At 45.4% G+C, this 19,005-nt stretch overlaps 3 protein-coding genes across 3 annotated transcripts in view; 2 read left to right on the top strand and 1 right to left on the bottom strand.

Annotated features, from left to right (window-relative positions):
* The window catches only part of LOC749630 (golgin subfamily A member 6-like protein 9), a 42,706-nt gene extending 39,648 nt beyond the window's left edge, over positions 1-3,058 (top strand). The window contains 1 exon segment of the mRNA XM_063794281.1: positions 198-3,058. Coding sequence (XP_063650351.1) covers positions 198-330 — 133 coding nt within the window. The 3' untranslated portion in view covers positions 331-3,058.
* A 75-nt stretch (positions 3,059-3,133) lies between these two features.
* LOC107972990 (uncharacterized) lies at positions 3,134-10,614 on the bottom strand. Its single transcript, XM_063794282.1, has 4 exons — positions 9,043-10,614; positions 8,770-8,820; positions 7,953-8,077; positions 3,134-7,684 (listed from the first exon to the last, which is right to left on the bottom strand). The coding sequence occupies exon 1, from the start codon at positions 9,972-9,974 to the stop codon at positions 9,357-9,359; it is 618 nt and encodes a 205-aa protein (XP_063650352.1). The 5' UTR covers positions 9,975-10,614; the 3' UTR covers positions 3,134-7,684; positions 7,953-8,077; positions 8,770-8,820; positions 9,043-9,356.
* LOC112205608 (putative ubiquitin-conjugating enzyme E2Q2-like protein) lies at positions 8,073-18,713 on the top strand. Its single transcript, XM_063794284.1, is given in 4 exon segments — positions 8,073-9,134; positions 9,136-9,186; positions 10,609-10,758; positions 18,507-18,713. Coding segments are annotated over 4 exon segments (396 nt in total). The 5' UTR covers positions 8,073-9,101; the 3' UTR covers positions 18,669-18,713.
* Positions 18,714-19,005: the final 292 nt, after the last annotated feature.

Genomic DNA, 19,005 nt, shown 5'->3' with positions numbered 1-19,005 from the left:
TCAGGCGGGGTGGGCAGGCAGGAGCAGGGGAGGCTCGCACTGTGCTCAGATTCCCACCCCCCTCCCTCTCTCTGAAGATCTTAGTGAGCTGAGCCTCACTGATAGCATGGAGGCTGCACCGGGAGAGGACAGGGAGGGTTCTCCCCCATGACAACCCCACTGCACAGCAGATCCAGCAGCTGCTTCCTCTAATGCAGGACTCCCCAGGAGCACCCAGGCTTGGGTGGAGAAGCTGTTGGTACAGGAGAGGCGGCAGGAGAAGCAGGAGAGGCTGCATGCCATTCTTTTCGGGCTGCCGAGAACAGGGAGATAAACATCACCATCATCTAAGAGCGGGTCAAGAAATTTAAAAAAAAACAAAACATTTAAGGGGTTAATATCCTACACAATTCATTTCCTTCATTTGAATGTTAGAGCCACTTATGTTTATTTGTGTTTCTAATTTATAGTTTAAATTTATTTGTGTTTCTAATTTATAGTTTAAATTTATTTGTGTTTCTAATTTATAGTTTAAATTTATCTGTAAAAAGTTAAATGAGAGTGGGTCTTTCCCTCATGTTCACTCTGGCATCCTTTAGCATTTTTTAAATTTGATAATTATAGGACGTTAGCATGCATATCGAGTTTGCCCTTATGTGATGGGAGTTCAAACACACAAAGACCCACTGTATGCACACAACTGTTCTTGCTGGTTTGGGATAGGCTGCCATGCTTTTTTAATGTTAGTACAGCCTGTATATTCATTACGGAATTCAGATAAAATTTCCTTATGTTCTGCTGTTATGTTTGATCGAATCCTAATCACAGTGAGCTCTTCATTAGCTCAATATGTGGTTTGCCCTCAAGTGCGCGGTCTATTACTTTGTAATATGCCACTGTGAGTACTGACATTTACAGTTGTTTAAAGGTGGAGCACTGGAAACAGCCTTTCCCCCTTTTTCTGTGTATTGGGGATGGGAGTAATAACATTTTGGGGAGCTTTTTAAATCTCCCAGAAGAGGAAAGTGGCCTGCTCTGGCAGGTGTGTGCAGGATAGAATATGTTTCATTTGTTCTGGTGCCAAGAATGAGCACTGTACTACGGTAGTTCCCTTAGGATTTGTATGTGCTCTGGGCTCATGAAGATACTACCTCATGAGCTGTGGCAGTTGTACTCTTTTTTGACGACCTGAAAAGGGATTATTTCTGAGGAATGAAAGGCTGCCATCATGACTGTGGATGTGGAAAACCTTTTCTAGCTGAGAGCATTTATATCTACAATACATTTTAAAGTCAGAGTTCATGTTCCCTGTTTTAATCACATGACTACATGTCCCAGTACACAAAAGGGCACTGGTTGGCATTCTCCTTAATGTATTTAGTAAAGATCAGAAGAAATCCTTTAAGAGTTTAAATGTCCCTGGAACAGGCATACAGGCTCTAGTCAAGAATGAATTCGAGTGAAGGAAAGCTGTGTGACACCTGGCATTCCTCTATGTTCATGGAGCTTATTTGAGGCTAGAAGATGGATTTTACCATCTAGACCTCTCTGGCTAATAGCTAGTCTTCAACCATCTGACATAGGAATTTACTTCTTTTCCTTGAATGGAGAACACTTTAAAAATAATAACAAACATTATTATAAACTAATATATGTAAGAGTACTTAGTTGAAACAAGAAGGAATTTTAGTAGACAGTATTATACTACATTTGAAAATCAAGGAGCAGTTTATGCAACGTAAAATGTTTACAAACTGCAGCGCAATCTACTGTTTGTGAATGTCAAAGTCATGAGGAAAGTGTCTATACAATCACGGAGTTATATTTCCTCACAAAGTTCTTTACGAAGAGTGAAATATGTTTTTATACCTCTCAGTTTCAGTTAGAGGCATATTTTGTGTAATATTTATGGCTTAAAATGGACTACAGGTCCTGTTCTTGGCTTTTCTGAACTTGCCGCTTTTGCATTCTTTGAGTTCAGTTTAAAGACACTTACTTTAACTCCATTTTAAACCCTCGGGCTAGAAATCGTACCACTGTTAATTAACCACGTTATTTGGTCTAACAGTTTTTGTTTATCATTCTGAAACTGAGCTTATCTAATACATTGATAAATTATTTCAAAGGTATTTTTATACTTCAAATCGCTTCACTTTTACCCTGACACGTATAAATGACTAGGAATGACCTTCAGATAGCGTTTAGCATCTGTAACCAATCTGACAATAATGTGTTCATCAGGTACCTGTGGATTAAATCACATACTGGCATATTTAAGATGAATGTCAGTCTGAAAAATAAATATACTATATTAATTCAAATACGACTCTTTGTGTAGGTATTTTGTCATATGTTTAAGAAAAAGCTAAAGAGAATGGAAATCCTATGACAATAACTCAAGTCTTTCTTCAAAGTGCATGCAGTCTTTTGCAGTACCTCATTCAGCCAAGTATTTGTTCTCTACCTCATTCAGTATAAGGCAGCCTTTAATTTGCTTAGAAGGCAACATTAGAAGGTTAGAATTCAGCAGGAACGTAGAATTTTAAAATGTGACTTCAACTGAATAAATTTGAATTTCCGTAGGGAGTAAAGAATCAAAACACCTATTTAAAGACTGCAAAATATGATAATTATTTTTAAAGTAATTGATTAAACCTGGTAGGTTTTCCCAAAATGAAAAACAATCAGTTCTAAAACCAAAGCTGATTTTTAGAAAATGTGAAAATGTAAGTCAACCCTATCCATAATAGATTCTCTAAAACTTTATCTTAGTCACTTTCAAATAACTATTCAAAAATGTAACTGCTATATTAACGTCTTAAAATAATTTAAAACATTTTAAAATATGAATACTGTAGTTTAAAACAAAGAATCTAGGGGAAGGAAAAGTAGACAAAGAAATGCCAATTCCAGTCCAAAGCTGTGTTTGCCAAGTTTTCTTAGAATGACTTTTACCGATCTATGAATTCTTATACACATAATGCATAATGGAAATACTGATTTTTGTCTAAAGTGGCATTATTGACTGCTTCTGTGATGCTACTATAATGTAATACATTATTAAATTGTTTCAAGGTGCTGTTTTGCCTAAAAATTTTGTGTGTCTTGAAAACTATAGTATTGGGTATTGAGACTCTGCAAATTCTCGGCATGCTTGGCATGAGGTAATCGGTTTTTATTCTTACAAAATTGTAACTATGTAAGTGTGTTTATTAAAAGAACACAAACTAAAAAAGTTACAGAAATTAAAGTTGTGGGATGAAAAAGTTACAGGATAAAAAAATACCGTGGAAAAGTGGCAAAAAAAGTTGTGGAAAAAAAGTTAAAAAAAAAGTTTTATGAAAAGTTATTTTAAAAAGTTACGAAAAAGAAGTTACAGGATTTAAAAAAAGTCATGGGATAAAAATAAAAATAAATAAAAGCAGGCCCCTGTCAGCATAAGCCTGGAGAAGTGGGTCTGGAGTCTTCACCCCCACCATGTCCCTACAACCCCTCCCCGGTCAGCCCTTTACCATTAGGGTAGCAAGACAAGACCCTTGTCTAATGGAGGGAGACAAACAGACCCTTTACCACCTTGACCAAGGCTGAGTCCTTACATTTCTGGATGATGATGTTTGTTATTTAAGAGCCAGAGGTTGGTGGAGTTGGTTTGTTTGGAGGAGGTCTGACGGCCTTCTTACTCTCACCAAAGCAACTTTTCCCTCAGGGGGGCTCCCATCTTCTTACTCAGAGAGGCAGCTGAGGCGGGACAGTGGAGTTAACTGTAGACCAGGCCAGGGCACAGGCTGCTGGGGGTGGCCCCTCTTCCCCCGTGTACATACTGTAGCTGTGTAACATTCTGTATCGTACCTAGCGGAGGTTGCAGCTGGCATATGAGGAAGAGGTTCTTATAATTATTCGCGGCTGGGAAACTTATTTATTGCTAGCATAGGAGCGAGGAAGGAGGCGGGGATGGGGTCATGGCTCCCTGGTGATGGGACTCCTGTTTTTTTTTGCTTTTGATTTTGGAATAAATGGATTTAGCCATACTGCTCGGCCTGTTATGTTCCCGTTTCCCTCACTGGGTCCTGCAGTTTGTCCCACTGAATGAGGAGCCCCAGAGTGTCTCAGCATGTCCAGCTGGGCTGTTGGGGACCTTCCAGGCCTGTTACCTGTATGCTGCCTGGTGACACCTGGTGGATTTCATGGGGACTGCCATGGTGCCTACGGAGTACACTCTGGCCCTGACAGCCAACTGGTTGAGAAGCCTGATCTAGCTGTGGCAGGGAAGACAGATACCAGTGCCCAAGGTCACTGACTTCCATCCACCCCAGGTGTCTTCCGTTCTGTCCCCCTGCCTCCCTCTCCTGTCTGCACCGGGTGGCCTGTCTGTCCCTCCAGAGTGCCGGCTGCCCCGCAGGTTCCCTCCAGGCTGAGTTCAGGGCCCTGTGCCCTAGTTGCCGGAGCCGGCTTCACAGGGTAAGAGCCAGCTAAGCTCCAGGGACTTTCCAGGAAAAGTGTCCCTTGAAAAGGGTGTGACCTTTTCACTGCTCCCAACAACACCCTAAAAATGACTTGGCCTTTTCCATCCCCTGAGCTCCATAGAGAACACAGCCAGCAGAGGACACATTCTCTGTCATCCAGAAATGGGTTTCTCAGCCGAGGGACAGCAGGACTGGTAGAGACTGTCAGGCCACACGGCTGCCTGCACAGTGCCGCCATGCTTGGCCAGAAGGGCGGGAGGGATGGCGGGGGCTGGCTGTCCACAGGCCGTGCATGTCCCGGAAGCTCACTGGAGGTGGTGCACTTTGGAGGGTCGATGTCAGGAGACAGCTTCCTCTTGCTGGGCTACAAGACTCCACAAGCACAGCACGGGGACTGATTCCCAGTGCTAGAGGCGAGGCAGTTGGCCAAGTATATATATGTATATGTGTGTGTGCGTTTGTGTGAGAGAGAGAATTTATAGCTATTTATAGAACAGGGCAGGGGCATACCACAGAGGGGGCACAAGTTTTCAGCAACGGTCACACCTGGACGTGTCAGCTCACCACTACAACAGACTAAGTCACAGATGAAGGGGGCTGGCTTTGGGGCTGGGGGAGCCACTGTCAAGTCACAGGACACCCACCCAGGCAGGCTTGGAAAGAGAGGTCTCTGAGAAGAGGAGGAATCTGTTTAGAGGTCGAAGTGGGGCCTGGGGCTCTCAGGACGGGATGGACTTGCCTGACCCGATCAGCTGGCAGTTGGAGAGAAAGCAGAGAGAAAACGGGTTAGAGAAAAGCCAGAGCTGGTGAGGCAAGTGCAGAGTATGGGTGCGCTGCAGCAGCTGTGGGAGGGCCGGGCAGGGGAGGGCGTAGGTGTGGGCATGGCAAGGTTCCTGGAAAAGAGGGGCTGGAAAGGAAAGGGGAGGAAGATGGAGGGAGAAGCCGGAGCTTCATAGGTAGTGCCTGGGGACTGCGGCGGCCCTCCCTACCCCACACATTCTGGCCTGTCTCATGGAACCCAGGCAATCCACCCATCCACCCACAGTTCAGACCAATGCCAGCTCCCTCGGGCTTCCCTCTTCTGTGGTCCCCATGTCTTCCAACCCACTGGCCCAGGGCCACCTCTTGCTTGGAGAGCCCCATCCAACAGCCACCAGACCTGATAGAGAAGGAACACTGATTGAACCAAAATGGTGGAGCTATAAGGGATGGCTGGCTGGAGTGAATGCCAGAGGCCCCTCTGGGCCATCAGAAAGCCCAGGGTCCTCTGAGGGACCCTGGGGAAGGCAGGGAGGGCAGGTAGCCGGATGCCATTGGCCACAGACTTCTAAGTCTAACAGGGGAGCCTCAACTGGTTGGCGGGGGGCTGCAGGTTACATAGGTGAGGCTGAGCCCTTCTTGCTGGGAAAAGCAGAAGAGGGAGACTCCGTGGCAGGAAAGGGAAGTGAGCTCTCTAGGCGGAGCTCAGCTGGGCCAGCATGCACTGTGGTCCCCTTGGCTGAATAGCACAGGCGACCCCTAGAAGCAACAGGCCAAGGTGCGTGAGCCTGCTGGCCAGCAGTAGTGCTTCAGCAGGGGCCAGGGACCCTGCCTTCAGTCGCACGCTAGCAGCTATCATGGTACCTGGGAGGGAGGGAAGGGGGCTGTGTGTCCTTCCATGGCCTATGAAGTGTGTTGTGGGATGACCGCGTGTATAGGACTCTCAGGCTTTTATCCTAGATCACCACTGGATTGCTGACAGATAGAGGACGTGGGACCGTGACTATCACCCCTACTTTGCAGTGGATTTGCCTCTTGGCACTCCCAGGCTGGGAGCTGGATACCTGCCCTGGCAGCATGACTCAGACTGCATGACAGGTACGGCGTGCCCAGGATGATGTTCCCAGGCCTCTGGCCGCCTGAGTCCAGCCCCACACACAACCCCCTCCAAGCTCCCAGCCCCTACACCATAAACCATGAGCTCTGTGCCCTCTCTGATGGTTCCACATCTGCCACCTTGGGCATGGAGCCTGTTGTAAGAGCCCCCAGGCTCAGCCATGGAGACCTTGAGCAGTGGCACTGAGTCCCGTGGCTCACAGGGAGCAAAGTGAGACAGCCAGCAGCACAAGGACAGAAAGAGGAAAGAGCAAGTCTGCAGCTCCAGAAGGGAGGGGCAGGGAGCCTGGCTCTGAGGCTCCAGTCATGCCCCCTATGTGGAGCTGGGGCAGCGGGGTGGGCAGACCATTCATGCAGCAGGCAGCGAGACATGTACCTACCATGGCTGACGCTCCTCAAGGGCCACTGATAGTGATTCTGAAAGACAGCTTCAAATCACATGGCAGGTCACATGCATGGGTGGGGCAGGCCTGGGGGTGGGGGACACACACACGCACATGCCGGAGTGTGCACACACATGCTGTGAGGCCCCACGGCCCGCATGCACACGCTAACACACATGCCCACAAACAACACGCATACGTCGCCCTCTCCGCCACCTCCCGGTGCCCAGCACCCTCACCGGCCGGCACGTGCCGCATCGATCTGGGGCGTGCAGCCACTCGGCACACTGAAGTACATGCGTGGGCAGAGTCACAACACAGATGCTCACCCGCACACAGAGGCATTTGCACCAGCTCCCTGCACACTCGTGCCTGGCGTGCTCAGAGGACCACCCATGCTGCTCAGGGAGACAGGGCTTGCTCATTAATGTCCAGCTGTCATTTCTCCACCTAAGAGCCTTCCATGGCTCCCTACTGCCTACAGCGTTGAATCCCACAAGTCATACTCTTTGGACTTTGAAGGTTCTCCACCCTGTGCCCCACCCTCCCCACAGAGCTCTTCCTCATTCTGTCTCTGTTCCCTGCTTTGGCCAGTGGCTATCCGCGATGTGACCCACACTACACCTCTGCCCACACTGCAGCTCTTTACCCAGTTACCCTCCAGTTCCTCACCACGTATGCCTATCTCAGTCATGCCCCAGACTGCATTGAAGCCAGGCTGCCTTGAAGAAGCTCTCCCAGACTGCCCTTTTCCCCAAGGCAGGGTCATGATTTGCCAAAGGTTTCGTGTGTGTTAGCAAGACTGGAGTCAGAGCAGGCATCAAACTTTACATCCCATATGTCACACCTCACCATAGATCTGGGTGCCAAATAGCCTGAAGAGTCTGAACTCACATTGGAAGTTAGGAAAGTGCTCCTACAGCCGCATCTGCAGTTAACATAGTATCCCTATGGCCAGTGTCTCCCTTGATCCCCACAGCCATCCTAGGAGAAAGGCAAAACGTCATTTGCTAGAAGGGATGCTGAGGCTCTGGGAGGGAAAGGGACTTGCCTAAAGCCCCAGGGTGAAGCAGCATCTCTGGACTCTCATAGACAGCCTAGAGCTGCCAGCATTCCCTTAGGATCTGTGCCCTCGGGCCTGGCTTAATTTTTTCCTCTGCAAAGAGCCATCTGTAGGGCCAGAGGCTGGCAAAGCCTGACTCCTTACTGGACGCCAGTTCCTTTGCCTGACTTTCAGTGATTTCTACCTTACCCTGGGGTTTTATGTTGCTTGTCTCAACACTGTCACTTCTCATTCCTCCACAAGTTGAATTGCTCACTCCAGCCACTTGAAGCATGCTCTTCTTAACACAGTTAGCTCTAGGCACATGGTTGGTGCTAAAAAGGAAAAAAGAAAGAAGAGCGTTATGTCAATTTCATTGATTAACAAAAGCAATGGCTCCACTGCAAAGCAAAGTTGATACTCCTGGGCCTCTGAGTTCAAGAGCCTTTTAGACAAATGGCTCTGAGCTAAAACATGATCATGCACGCATATGCATCTGTCTCGGTCTGATGAGATAATCTGGATACTTGGTTGTTATCCTTGAGCATTTTCCTGCCTCATTAATGTATGTGTAGCCACCACAATAATAATCATAGCTAATAATGGCTACAGCTGAGGGCTTTCCTGAACCAGGCAGTGGTTTTAAAAACTTTAACCCCTAAAGCTGAGGACTTTCCTAAGCTAGATAGTGGCTTTGAAAACTTTAAAGTTTTCACATAGACTGTCATTGAATAATTTCTGTTTTTCAGGTCAAGAAACTGAGACTTACTATCACATTTGGGATTAAGCTAAAAAAAAAGAAAAGAAAAGAAACAGAGGCTGAACGCTGTCAAGTATTTCACAGCCAGCAGGAAATCGGAACTTGAACCCAGGCAGTCTAGCCCTGGGATCCTTTCCCCTTACCCATTATCCAGTGTTGGCTACACAAAACTAATGAGTACATATTTTCAACTATAATTTAAGTGGGTGACGTATTTTTCACTATATTTTATGTAGGTGACTTTCAGTTTGGGAGTATTCTACTTACACAATCTATTGAGCTGGATATTAACTGAGAGCAAACAGAAACTAATGAACTCTGAAAAACATAAAACATGAGCAACATGACGTCACTGCAAGAGACAAAACAGCACATAGCCTTCTTGTGACTGTATTTTGCTGACAGTCCATGAGCTGATAGCCTGAACTCAGCAGTGCTGTTCCCTTGGGAGACACACACACACACACACACACACACACACACACACACACACACACGAGTTGGTGGTTTTCTGCCCCCCACCCCCACCCCAACACACACACGAGTTGGTGGTTGTGCTGCCCGGAGCCTCCAGTCCGCGAGTGTGAAGAACGGACCAGATGGGTCCAACAGTGCTGGGTCAAGCCGAGGAGGGGGCAGCCGGAAGCGCGCGCATGCTCTGGACTCCTGCAGCCGCCGAAACGGGTGCGCAGGAGGCGCGCGGGTTGAGGGGTGAGGGGCGACGGGTGTGAGGGGCGAGAGGGACGGGAGCGGGGTGGGGGCAGCCCTTTCCCAGGCGGTAGCGGGGGCGGTGGTGCTGTTGCCCTTTTAAGCTGCGGCTTGACAGGAGCAGCGCGTCCTGTCGGTGGAGTCTGTTACAAGGGGAGCAGCCGCCCAGGCCGCCACACAGCTCCCCGCAGAGGCCGCGGTGCTCCTTGCCATTTTCCAGCCCTACTCCGACTAGAGTTGAGGCAGCAGGGAGAGGCGGAGTTGGGAGAGCGCCGCCGAGAGGTCCCGCGGGTGGTTGCGGCCGTGACAGCGGCTCCCGACTGGCTCACCTTCCGCGCCCCTCCCGCCAGAGGTGAGAGTAAAATGTCCGTGTGAGGGTTCAAGCCCAGGCTGAAGTTGTTGGCCTCTATCTTCCACAAGAACCAGGAGCCGCCGCCGCAGCTCACGCTCCACTGCAACATCACGGTGAGGCGCCCAGTGGCGGCCTCACGGGGCAGGGCGAGGGCGGAGAGGAGGCGCCCAGAGTCCCGGGACAAAGGGGAACCTGCCCGGGAGAGGCCCCGGTTCCCCAGGCGGGGCGAGCGCGCCCCTTTCTCCCGCGACTGGCCCGCCCCGCTGCGTGAGGCTTGCGTGGGAGGAGGGGGAGGGCGCGTCTCTCTGGCTCCTTGCCGCGGGGCTGGCTTGGGGGCTGCCGGCACCTCTCGCCCCAGTCGCTGCGCCCCGAGGTGGGAGCCCGCGTCGCCCGCAGCCCTTTTGGGGCCCATGATCGCCCTCAGTCAGCTAGCCTGCTCCCCTGGACCGCGACGGGGCGTGGCAGGGCGGCTCCCGCTGTTGTTTGAGCCCAGTGAGGGAAGGGGAAAGGCCTTTAAGATTTTCGGTTTTTTGGCCGGGCGCAGTGCTCATTCCTGTAATCCCAGCACTATGGGAGACTGAGGCAGCTGGATCTCCTGAGGTCAGGAGTTCTAGACCAGCCTGGCCAACGTGGTAAAACCCTGTCTCTACTAAAAATACAAAAATTAGCCGGGCATGGTGGCAGGCGCTTCTTGAGATGGAGTCTCACTCTGTCGCCCAGGCTGGAGTGCAGTGGGGCGATCTCGGCATACTGCAGCCTCCATCTCTTGACAGTCTGTGGGTTCAAGCGATTCTCCTGCCTCAGCCTCCCGAGTAGCTGGGATTACGGGCGCCCGCCACCACGCCTGGCTAACTTTTGTGTTGTTTAGTAGAGACGGGGTTTCATCATGTTGGCCAGGCTGGTCTCGAACTCCTGACCTCGAATGACCCATCTCTGCCTCCCAGAGTTCTGGGATTACAGGCCTGAGCCACCGCGCCCAGATCCAAGGCCCTTAAGCTTAAATGCCTCGTTCTTCAGTCAGGTTTTCCTTGTTCCCGCATGTTCAGCCAATCGTGTTTAAGGAGAAACTAACAATGAAAACGGACTCGTTGATGGAGGAAAAGTTGGAATGCTGCCTCTGGTGCTGTATGAGCGATCCCTCTATCCCGGGTCGCTGCTGTGTTCTGGAAAGGCGCATTGTACCCTGGATGCAGCAGGTAAGAGTCCTGTCCAGGTGCTCTGCCCGCTTTTCCTTTCAGGCTTCTGTATCAGCTGTTTTTCCCCTGTAGAATGTGCCCCTGACAGCCACCCCCTAACCCTACCCAATTTGTCTTTACGTGTCTGACCATCAAGGCTCTTCTGGGTCATATTTAATTCATGCTGATATTTCCCCTTCCTCCCCTCTTTAGTCCTCACTATTTTTGCTTTGGTTATGTTATGCTGTATTCTGTAAGGCTTTAAAAATTTTTTTATGGTGGCAGGGGAGAATGTTTTGTAATTATGCTTTGTGCTTTTTATCTTCCACTCAATAAATGCTTGGTAAATATTTGTTTTATTGAATATATGACCCTATTCTAGCTATATTGTGCTTGAACAAAAATCTTAACTGCCTAGTAAGTTAACTGCTAAGAATTTGTCAAAAGTGCAGACATAACATCAAGAACTTGTCATGGATAGTACAAAAAGGTCTCTTAAGGGCTTGGTGGAAGCCTGTAAATTGACTTCCTATGAAAGAGAGTGTAAGAAGTGAAAATGTAAAGCATGACTGGAGAGCCAGAGTGATGAAGCCAGGGTCCCTTTCTCCAGATCCTTTGTAACAGTGTTATGTGATCTCTTCTAGAAGATCGTTCTGAAAGATAATGCCAACTCGGAACCTAGGAAACCATCCAGTGGGTTTCTGCAGCTTAGGTGTTTCAAATCCTCATCAGCACGTTTGTTTTCTCTGCCTCAGTTTGCTTACAATGATGTTCTCAGTAGCTACAATTGCTGTCTGTCTTTGAATACGTAAGCATTTTTTTTAGATGACAGGGATATATGTGTATTTTTATTTTACCAAGTGTTAGAATTTTTACTCTGCTTTTGTGGGCTCTGGGTTAGCTACTTGGTTGTTGTAAAATGATTAGCAGGGAAAGCTCTGTGTGTGTGTGTGTGTGTGTGTGTGTGTGTGTTTTAAGTTTCTTTTGTTGTCAGAGGACTTCGAATTTTATTTTATATGGTAATTCTGTCAATTTACTTTATTCTCCACCCCACATTTATTGAACAGCAAAGTATGAAAGTAATGTGTCCCATAAGCAGCCTTCAGAAGAATTACAACTGCTGTATATCTGAAATTCTTTTTTTTATTTTTTATTTTGAGATGGAGTCTCACTCTGTCACCCAAGCTGGAGTACAGTGGTGCGATCTTGCCTCACTGGAACCTCTGCTGCCCAGGTTCAAGCAATTCTCCTGCCTCAGCCTCCTGAGTAGCTGGGATTACAGGCACCTGCCACCGCACCTGGCTAATTTTTGTAGCTTTAGTAGAGACAGGTTTCACCATGTTGGCCAGGCTGGTCTTGAATTCCTGACCTCGTGATCTGCCTGCCTCAGCCTCCCAAAGTGCTGGGATTACAGGTGTGAGCTACCGCACCTGGCTGAACTTTCAAGAAGAAGTTTGTGCATCGGTTTTCAAAAAATTATGATATCAAAAGATAGCTGTGCCCTACATTTGGAAAGATACAAAAACTGAACATACTGGCAGGCAGTTTTGCTTGCTGGTGCTTGAGATAGAGGCACACATTGGTCTCAGTGGAATTATGGAGAAAAATAGATAAAGTTATTTCTAAATAAGACCAAAAAATCCTTTTCTTAAGCAGTGACAGGTAAAGAGGTTGTCTTGACTAACCTTGAATTGTGTTGCCCTTGATTGAGACAGTTTTATGGTGGGATGGTAGTGGTGATAAACTTGCTGGAAATTTGTCTGCTTATAGTAACCTTTGTGGTAGCTGTCACAGACAACTTCATCCTCACAGGCCTTGAAATTAGTATAAAACTAACAGAATGGAGGAGAAACAAAGGACCTGAATAATTAGATGCTTAGATAATTGTTCTGTGTTTTCATAACTGGTGAAAAAGAGCAGTATTAGAAGCACTTACACATTCTATAGAAGGAACACTGCCTGAATTTATATTGTGATTTTTGAGCACCATTAACTGTATAAAAACAGGCATATTGTAGGTAATATTTTAAAGACAAACAGAAAATTTATCTTTTCAAGATGGATCTAAAACTTATCAAAATTACAAAATTTAAAACGTGATTGAAAAATATTAATGCATAGGTTTAAATATTGGTCATTTTAAATGTCTTTCAAAATAGATTGTCTCTTAAATATTAAACTGAACAAACTTTGAACATGTTGTAGAGTTTGTGCCGAAGGTTAAATTTCCTGGGGTGATGGATATTTTGTAATATGGAAAACAAAACCTTCTTATTTTAAGAAATTTAGAAAACTTTTAGGCACTCAGAAGGTGCCACTGTCAGAAATTTGTATCTTTCCAGTCATCTGCTCACCTCTTTTCTCCTGTGCTTGTATATGTTTCCTCTCCCTTAAAAATCAGATATTTGTTTGTAATCTGCTTTTTCACTCAACAGTATTGTAGATCCATGTTATAACTTACTCCTCTACATTGCCTTCAGTTATTGTGTGCTTTCTGTTGGATGACTTTACCATGTAGTCAGTCATGTTTTCTGGTACTGAATACATACGGGTATGTGTGTGTGTGCGTGCGCGTGTGTGTGTGTATTTTTTTGTAACTTAACTAATGCTTTAGACATCAGTAGGTAGACCTAAATCCTTGAAACCTTCCACGTGGTGACTTTCAGTTCTCATTGCTGAATTTGTTTCCAGAGATGGAAGAAATTATATTGTATGGGAACTTTTTTTTTTCTCTTTTTTTTGAGATGAAGTCTTGTTCTTGTCGCCCAGGCTGGAGTGCAATGGCGTGATCTCACTGCAACCTCCACCTCCTGGGTTCAAGCAATTCTCCTGCCTCAGCCTCCCGAGTAGCTGAGATTACAGGCGCATGCCACCATGCCTGGCTAATTTTTGTATTTTTAGTAGAGACGGAGTTTCACCATGTTGGCCAGGCTGGTCTTGAACTCCTGACCTCAGGTGATTTGCCCACTTCAGCCTCCCAAAGTGTTGGGAATACAGGTGTGAGCCACTGTGCCCAGCCTTTTTTTCATCTCAGTACCAGCTTTTATTTATCAGATTGGTAAAAATGTTAGAAAGTGTGCAATGAAATGGGCATTCTTACAGTCATGGCAAAAAATATAATTATCTTTGACTTTCTAGAAAGTAGTTTGGCTTTCTAGAAACTTGTTTGAATTCTCCCTGTTTAGGCAGGATGAATTCTCACTACCCCAAGGTGGCCAACCTTGTCCCTGTGATTCCATCTCTCCCAGAAAGAGAGGTCTAGTCTCAGGGAAAACCCAGATTTGTTTGGCTTAGCCCACCTGACAGCTAATCACTGGAAATGGGGTGGGCTGGTAGAATCCTTTGGTCAGGCTTTGTGTTGAGAGAGAGGTGGAAAGATGGGAGGGAGGTAGCAAAACTTGCCTCAGTGGAACTATGTAAGTTAATATAGAATGGCAAAAGGATATTTCTTCCAAGGAAGAAATTCTAGGGAAGGAAGAAAGTGGAGGGGAAGGCAGCAGTTCTCCAAGTTTTTGGGTCAGGATTCCTTTACACTCTTAAAAATACATTGAGGGCCCAAGGAGCTTTGGTTTATGTAGGGTATATCTATTGGTATTCATCACTAGAAATTAAATCAGAAATATTTAAAATATTCTTTAAAAGCTCACCACATATTGTTATAAATGCTTTTATGAAAAGAAAATTTCTAAACCCAAAGTAGTGCAATCTTACATCTTTTGCAAATTTTTTTGATGTTTGATATGTCATTTGCATGATGTTTGACATGTCATTAGCAAATTGATATGTCAGTTTGCTTCTGCATTCAATTTATTGTGTGATATTTTCTTGAAAAAATGTGAACAAAGGCCAATCTCATACAGATAACATTTTAGATCATTGTGAATATATATATATTTTTTGAGATGAGGTCTTGCCCTGTTGCCCAGGCTGGAAGGTAGTGGTGTGATCACAGCTCACTGCAGCCTCAGTTTCCGGGGACTCAGGTGATCCTCCCACCTCAGCCTCCAGAGTAGCTGGGACTACAGGTGTGTACCACCACACTTGGCTAACTTTTTGTATTTTTTGTAGAGAAAGGGTTTTGCCATGTTGCCTAGGCTTCTTTTTTGATACTCCATCAAATCTTGGTTTTTCTTGAACTTTGGATCTTCCACCCTTGCATGATATTACAACATTGTGCATTGGTCACTTATAAAATAGTGGTTCACTAAGATCTTCTACATGTTGATACATTTGATTGTACAGTATCAAAATACATTCATCAATACCACCATCAATCTCATCAGAATACTTTTGGAAAGTGATGGTGGACATAAGTTTTCTAAAATTCTAATTTTTTGTTCAAAAGCTTGAATTTTATTAGTAATTTTGTTATTGAATTTTATTATAGCCTGTCTGTTGTTTTCCTTGAAATGACAGAATCTCATTTTTTGAGAAAATATCTGCCAGAAATGTGAGTTAAAATAACATTTTTTGTCAGTCAGCCTTTCACGTAAAAATGGTATTCCATTAAAGTGGTTAATTCACTTCATGACTTAGTCACTCAAGGGTTTTTTTCTCAGGCAGCCTGTAGGAATGCTCATGTATACTTCCCATTTCATCACTTGAAATATTAAAAAGATATATTCAAGGATTTAGATATAGTAAAATATTCACTGCTTCATCATAGACATTCTTTTTTTTTTTTTAATTTTTGAGATATGGCCTTGTTCTGTCGCCGAGGCTGGAGTGCAGTAGCGTGATCACAGCTCACTGCAGCCTCAACTTTCTGGGTTCAGTCAATCCTCCTGCCTCAGCCTTCCAAGATGCTGGGACTACAGGCATGCAGCCACTGTGTTCAGCTAATTTTTGTATTTTTTGTAGAGATGAGGTTTCACCAGGTTGCCCATGCAGGTCTTGAACTCCCGGGCTCAAGTGATCCCCCTGCCTGGGCCTTCCAAAGTGCTGGAATTATAGACATGAGCCAAAATTCCCAACCTTATCATAGACATTCTTAAATGAAACTGACCTTTTGTTGCCCTTCTTTTTTATTTTTATTTTTGGAGACGGAGTTTTGCTCTGTTGCCCAGTCTGGAGTTACATAGGTGCAATTTCAGCTCAAGGCAACCTCTGCCTCCCAGGTTCAAGTGATTCTCCTGCCTCAGCCTCCTAAGTATTTGGGAATACAGGCATGCACCACCACACTGAGCTAATTTTTGTATTTTTAGTAGAGATGGGGTTTCACCATGTTGGCCAAGCTGGTCTCAAACTCCTGACCTTAGGTGATCCGTCTACCTCAGCCTCCCAAAGCACTGGGATTACAGGCATAGGCCACCATGCCCCACCCGCCCTTCCTTTTTAAACCTTTCCTGTGCATAGTGAAGAATACCATGACTACTAGTAGTTTGGTGTTACTGCCTTTGTTTGTGCTAAAGTACCAGCATTTTTACCCACCATTGTATTTGCACACTTACAGCAAATGTCACCATGTTAGTATTCCTGTCAAAATAGTTTGGACTTGGGGGTCTGAGGGCCGCACTTTGGGAACCATTGAAATAGGTACTTAGACATACTAGATATCATATCTTTTCATCTACAAGGTTTTTAAAAACTTGATTTCAGTTAATTTTTTTTTGTAATTTTTAAAATATGGTTTTGAGGGGTTTCAGTCCAGAGCAACAACACATATTTTATTTTGCTTATGCTGAAGTTTATTAGACAAATACTAACCTAACAGAATGAAGTCCTAAATCTAATTGCAATTTCCTTAGCCAAAAGAAAAAAAACCCAAAATTAAAAGCGTAAAAATAGTCCATATGGTGTATTCTCAGTGTATGCTGAAGAATTTATAGAAGAAAATGCAATACTCAGTAAGTGGTGTTCTTTAAGAATAGGATTGGCTGGGCGCGGTGGCTCATGCCTGTAATCCCAACACTTTGGGAGGCCGAGGTGGGCGGATCATCTGAGATTAGGGGTTCGAGACCAGCCTGACCAACATGGAGAAACCCCGTCTCTACTAAAAATACAAAATTAGTGGGGCATGATGGCACATGCTTGTAATCCCAGCTACTCAGGAAGGCTGAGGCAGGAGAATTGCTTGAACCCGGGAGGTGGAGGTTGTGATGAGCTGAGATCGTGCCACTGCACTCCAGCCTGGGCAACAAGAGCGAAACTTGGTCTCAAAAAAAACCAAAAAAAGAAAAAAAAGAATAGGAGTAATTCTGAAGAGTTTCTTTTAGCCTGTAAAGAGATTTGGAACACAGTAAGAGAGGAATGAGAAGAATGAGAATAGTAAAATAAACCATTATTGAAGAGATATACTGTTAATGATGTCCTCCATCAATACAACTTGTTTTTCTTTTTTTTTGTTTGTTTTTTGAGATGGAGTCTTGCTCTATCGCCAGGCTGGAGTGCAGTGGACATCTCAGCCCACTGAAACCTCTGCCTCCCGGGTTCAAGTGATTCCCCTGCCTCAGCCTCCTGAGTAGCTGGGACTACAGGCACCCGCCAGCGCGCCCAGCTAATTTTTTTGTATTCTTTTAGTAGAGATGGGGTTTCTCCGTGTTAGCCAGGATGGTCTCGATCTCCTGACCTCGTGATCCGCCCACCTCGGCCTCCCAAAGTGCTGAGATTAGAGGCGCGAGCCACCGTGCCCGGCCCATCTTGCTTTTCTTAAAAAGGAAACTTCAGTAAATATTTGGTTTCTGCGGCTTCAGCTTTAACTCAGATTACAGTTTTCAAAGCAGTGTTGCCTAAAGTTGTTTGTGCAAAATTGTTTTCTGTGACTTGAACTTAGTTATTCTGAAGCTAATATATAATAATAATGGTTTTTCCCCAATTTATAATAGACAACAGTACAAAGTAACAGCGGGAACGTCTGTTAGTGGGTGAAAGCACATAATGCATAGTTCATTAGCTTTTTTAAAAAATCACATGTAATTGTGTTACAAAAATATATGTATAGTAATGGCATTTACTTGGTATTACTTGGTTTTTGTGATAGAATAAAATATTAGAATTTTATGGTGTTTGAGTTAGTTATCTATTGCTCTGTAACAAATTGAGCAGCTTAAAATAACAAACATTATCTCAGTTTCTGTGGGTCAGGATTCTGTCCAGTTTACCTTGGGTTCACTGGCTTGGCCTCTCACCAGGCAGTGAAGGTGTTGGTGGTGGCTGTGATCATCCCAAGGCAGGATAGGGAGAGAATCTGTCTCCAAGCTTAGGTTGGCAGGATCCATCTCAGAGGCTGCTGGACTGGGCCTCCGTTTCTAGATGGCTATTGGTCAGAGGCCTTTTACAATACCTTGTCACGTGGGCCTCTCCATAGGGCACCTCATCACATGGCAACTGGCTTCCATCAGAGGGAGCAATGGAAAGAGCAGGAGAAGGGTGACCAAGGCAGGCATCGTAGTCTCCTTGTAGCCTCACCTCAGAAGCGATGTTACTTTTGCTGTATTCTCTTTGTTAGAAGTAAGTCACTAGGTCCAGGGGTGGAATTTTACAAGGGTGTGAATGGCAGTAGGTGAGGGTGATCAGGGCCATGTAGAGGCTGCCTACCAGTGTTGAAGAAAATTGTTGACTTCTATGAGCTGTAGCAGCAGACAGTGCTATGCAAGGAGAATGGCTGTCTCAGAAGTCCAGCTCCTCACATGGGTTTAAACGTGTTGCCTTTTCCCCCATACATTTTGTTTCAATCCATGGTCAACTTGCCATTTAGTGGTGTGGTTTAATTGCATATTTGGGTTAGTCTGTATGTAAACATTTAACATAGGTGTCTCTGGGTTAAACAGGAATCCTATTCATCTTCTTCACCCATATGGTCTGTGGACTCTGATGAGCCAAATCTGACATCAGTTCTGGAACGTCTAGAAGATACTAAGGACAACAGTTCGGTGAGGAAAGAAACCAAGCTATTTTCTCTTTTCCTCATGAACATTATATTTAGAAATTAAATGTTAAGTGATAATATTATATAAAAACATGATTAATAACTATAATCTTAGAGGAATTAAAGTGTGGGTATTTTAAGTCCTCCAAATCTTACTTACTACCTGGATTCTCTTTATTATTTCCCACATGTATAACCTTAGTTTAGATTAGCAATTCGGGATCTCTTTTTCCCTGAATTCTAACCATTAAGCCAAGCAAGCACTTTGGGTGGAGACCACTAGCCAAGGTGGGAAGTAGAAAGAAGACCAAGGTGGAAGTGAAGGGAGAGATGGGGAGAATGACACCAGAACTAGTGGGAGGGGATTGCCTTTTCTTTCAAGGGTCTGTAAGTCTGCAGTA

This window comes from Pan troglodytes, chromosome 16 (genome assembly GCF_028858775.2).
Source record: "Pan troglodytes isolate AG18354 chromosome 16, NHGRI_mPanTro3-v2.0_pri, whole genome shotgun sequence".
Classification (NCBI taxonomy): Eukaryota; Metazoa; Chordata; class Mammalia; order Primates; family Hominidae; genus Pan; species Pan troglodytes.
This window is presented reverse-complemented; position numbering and strand designations above follow the sequence as displayed.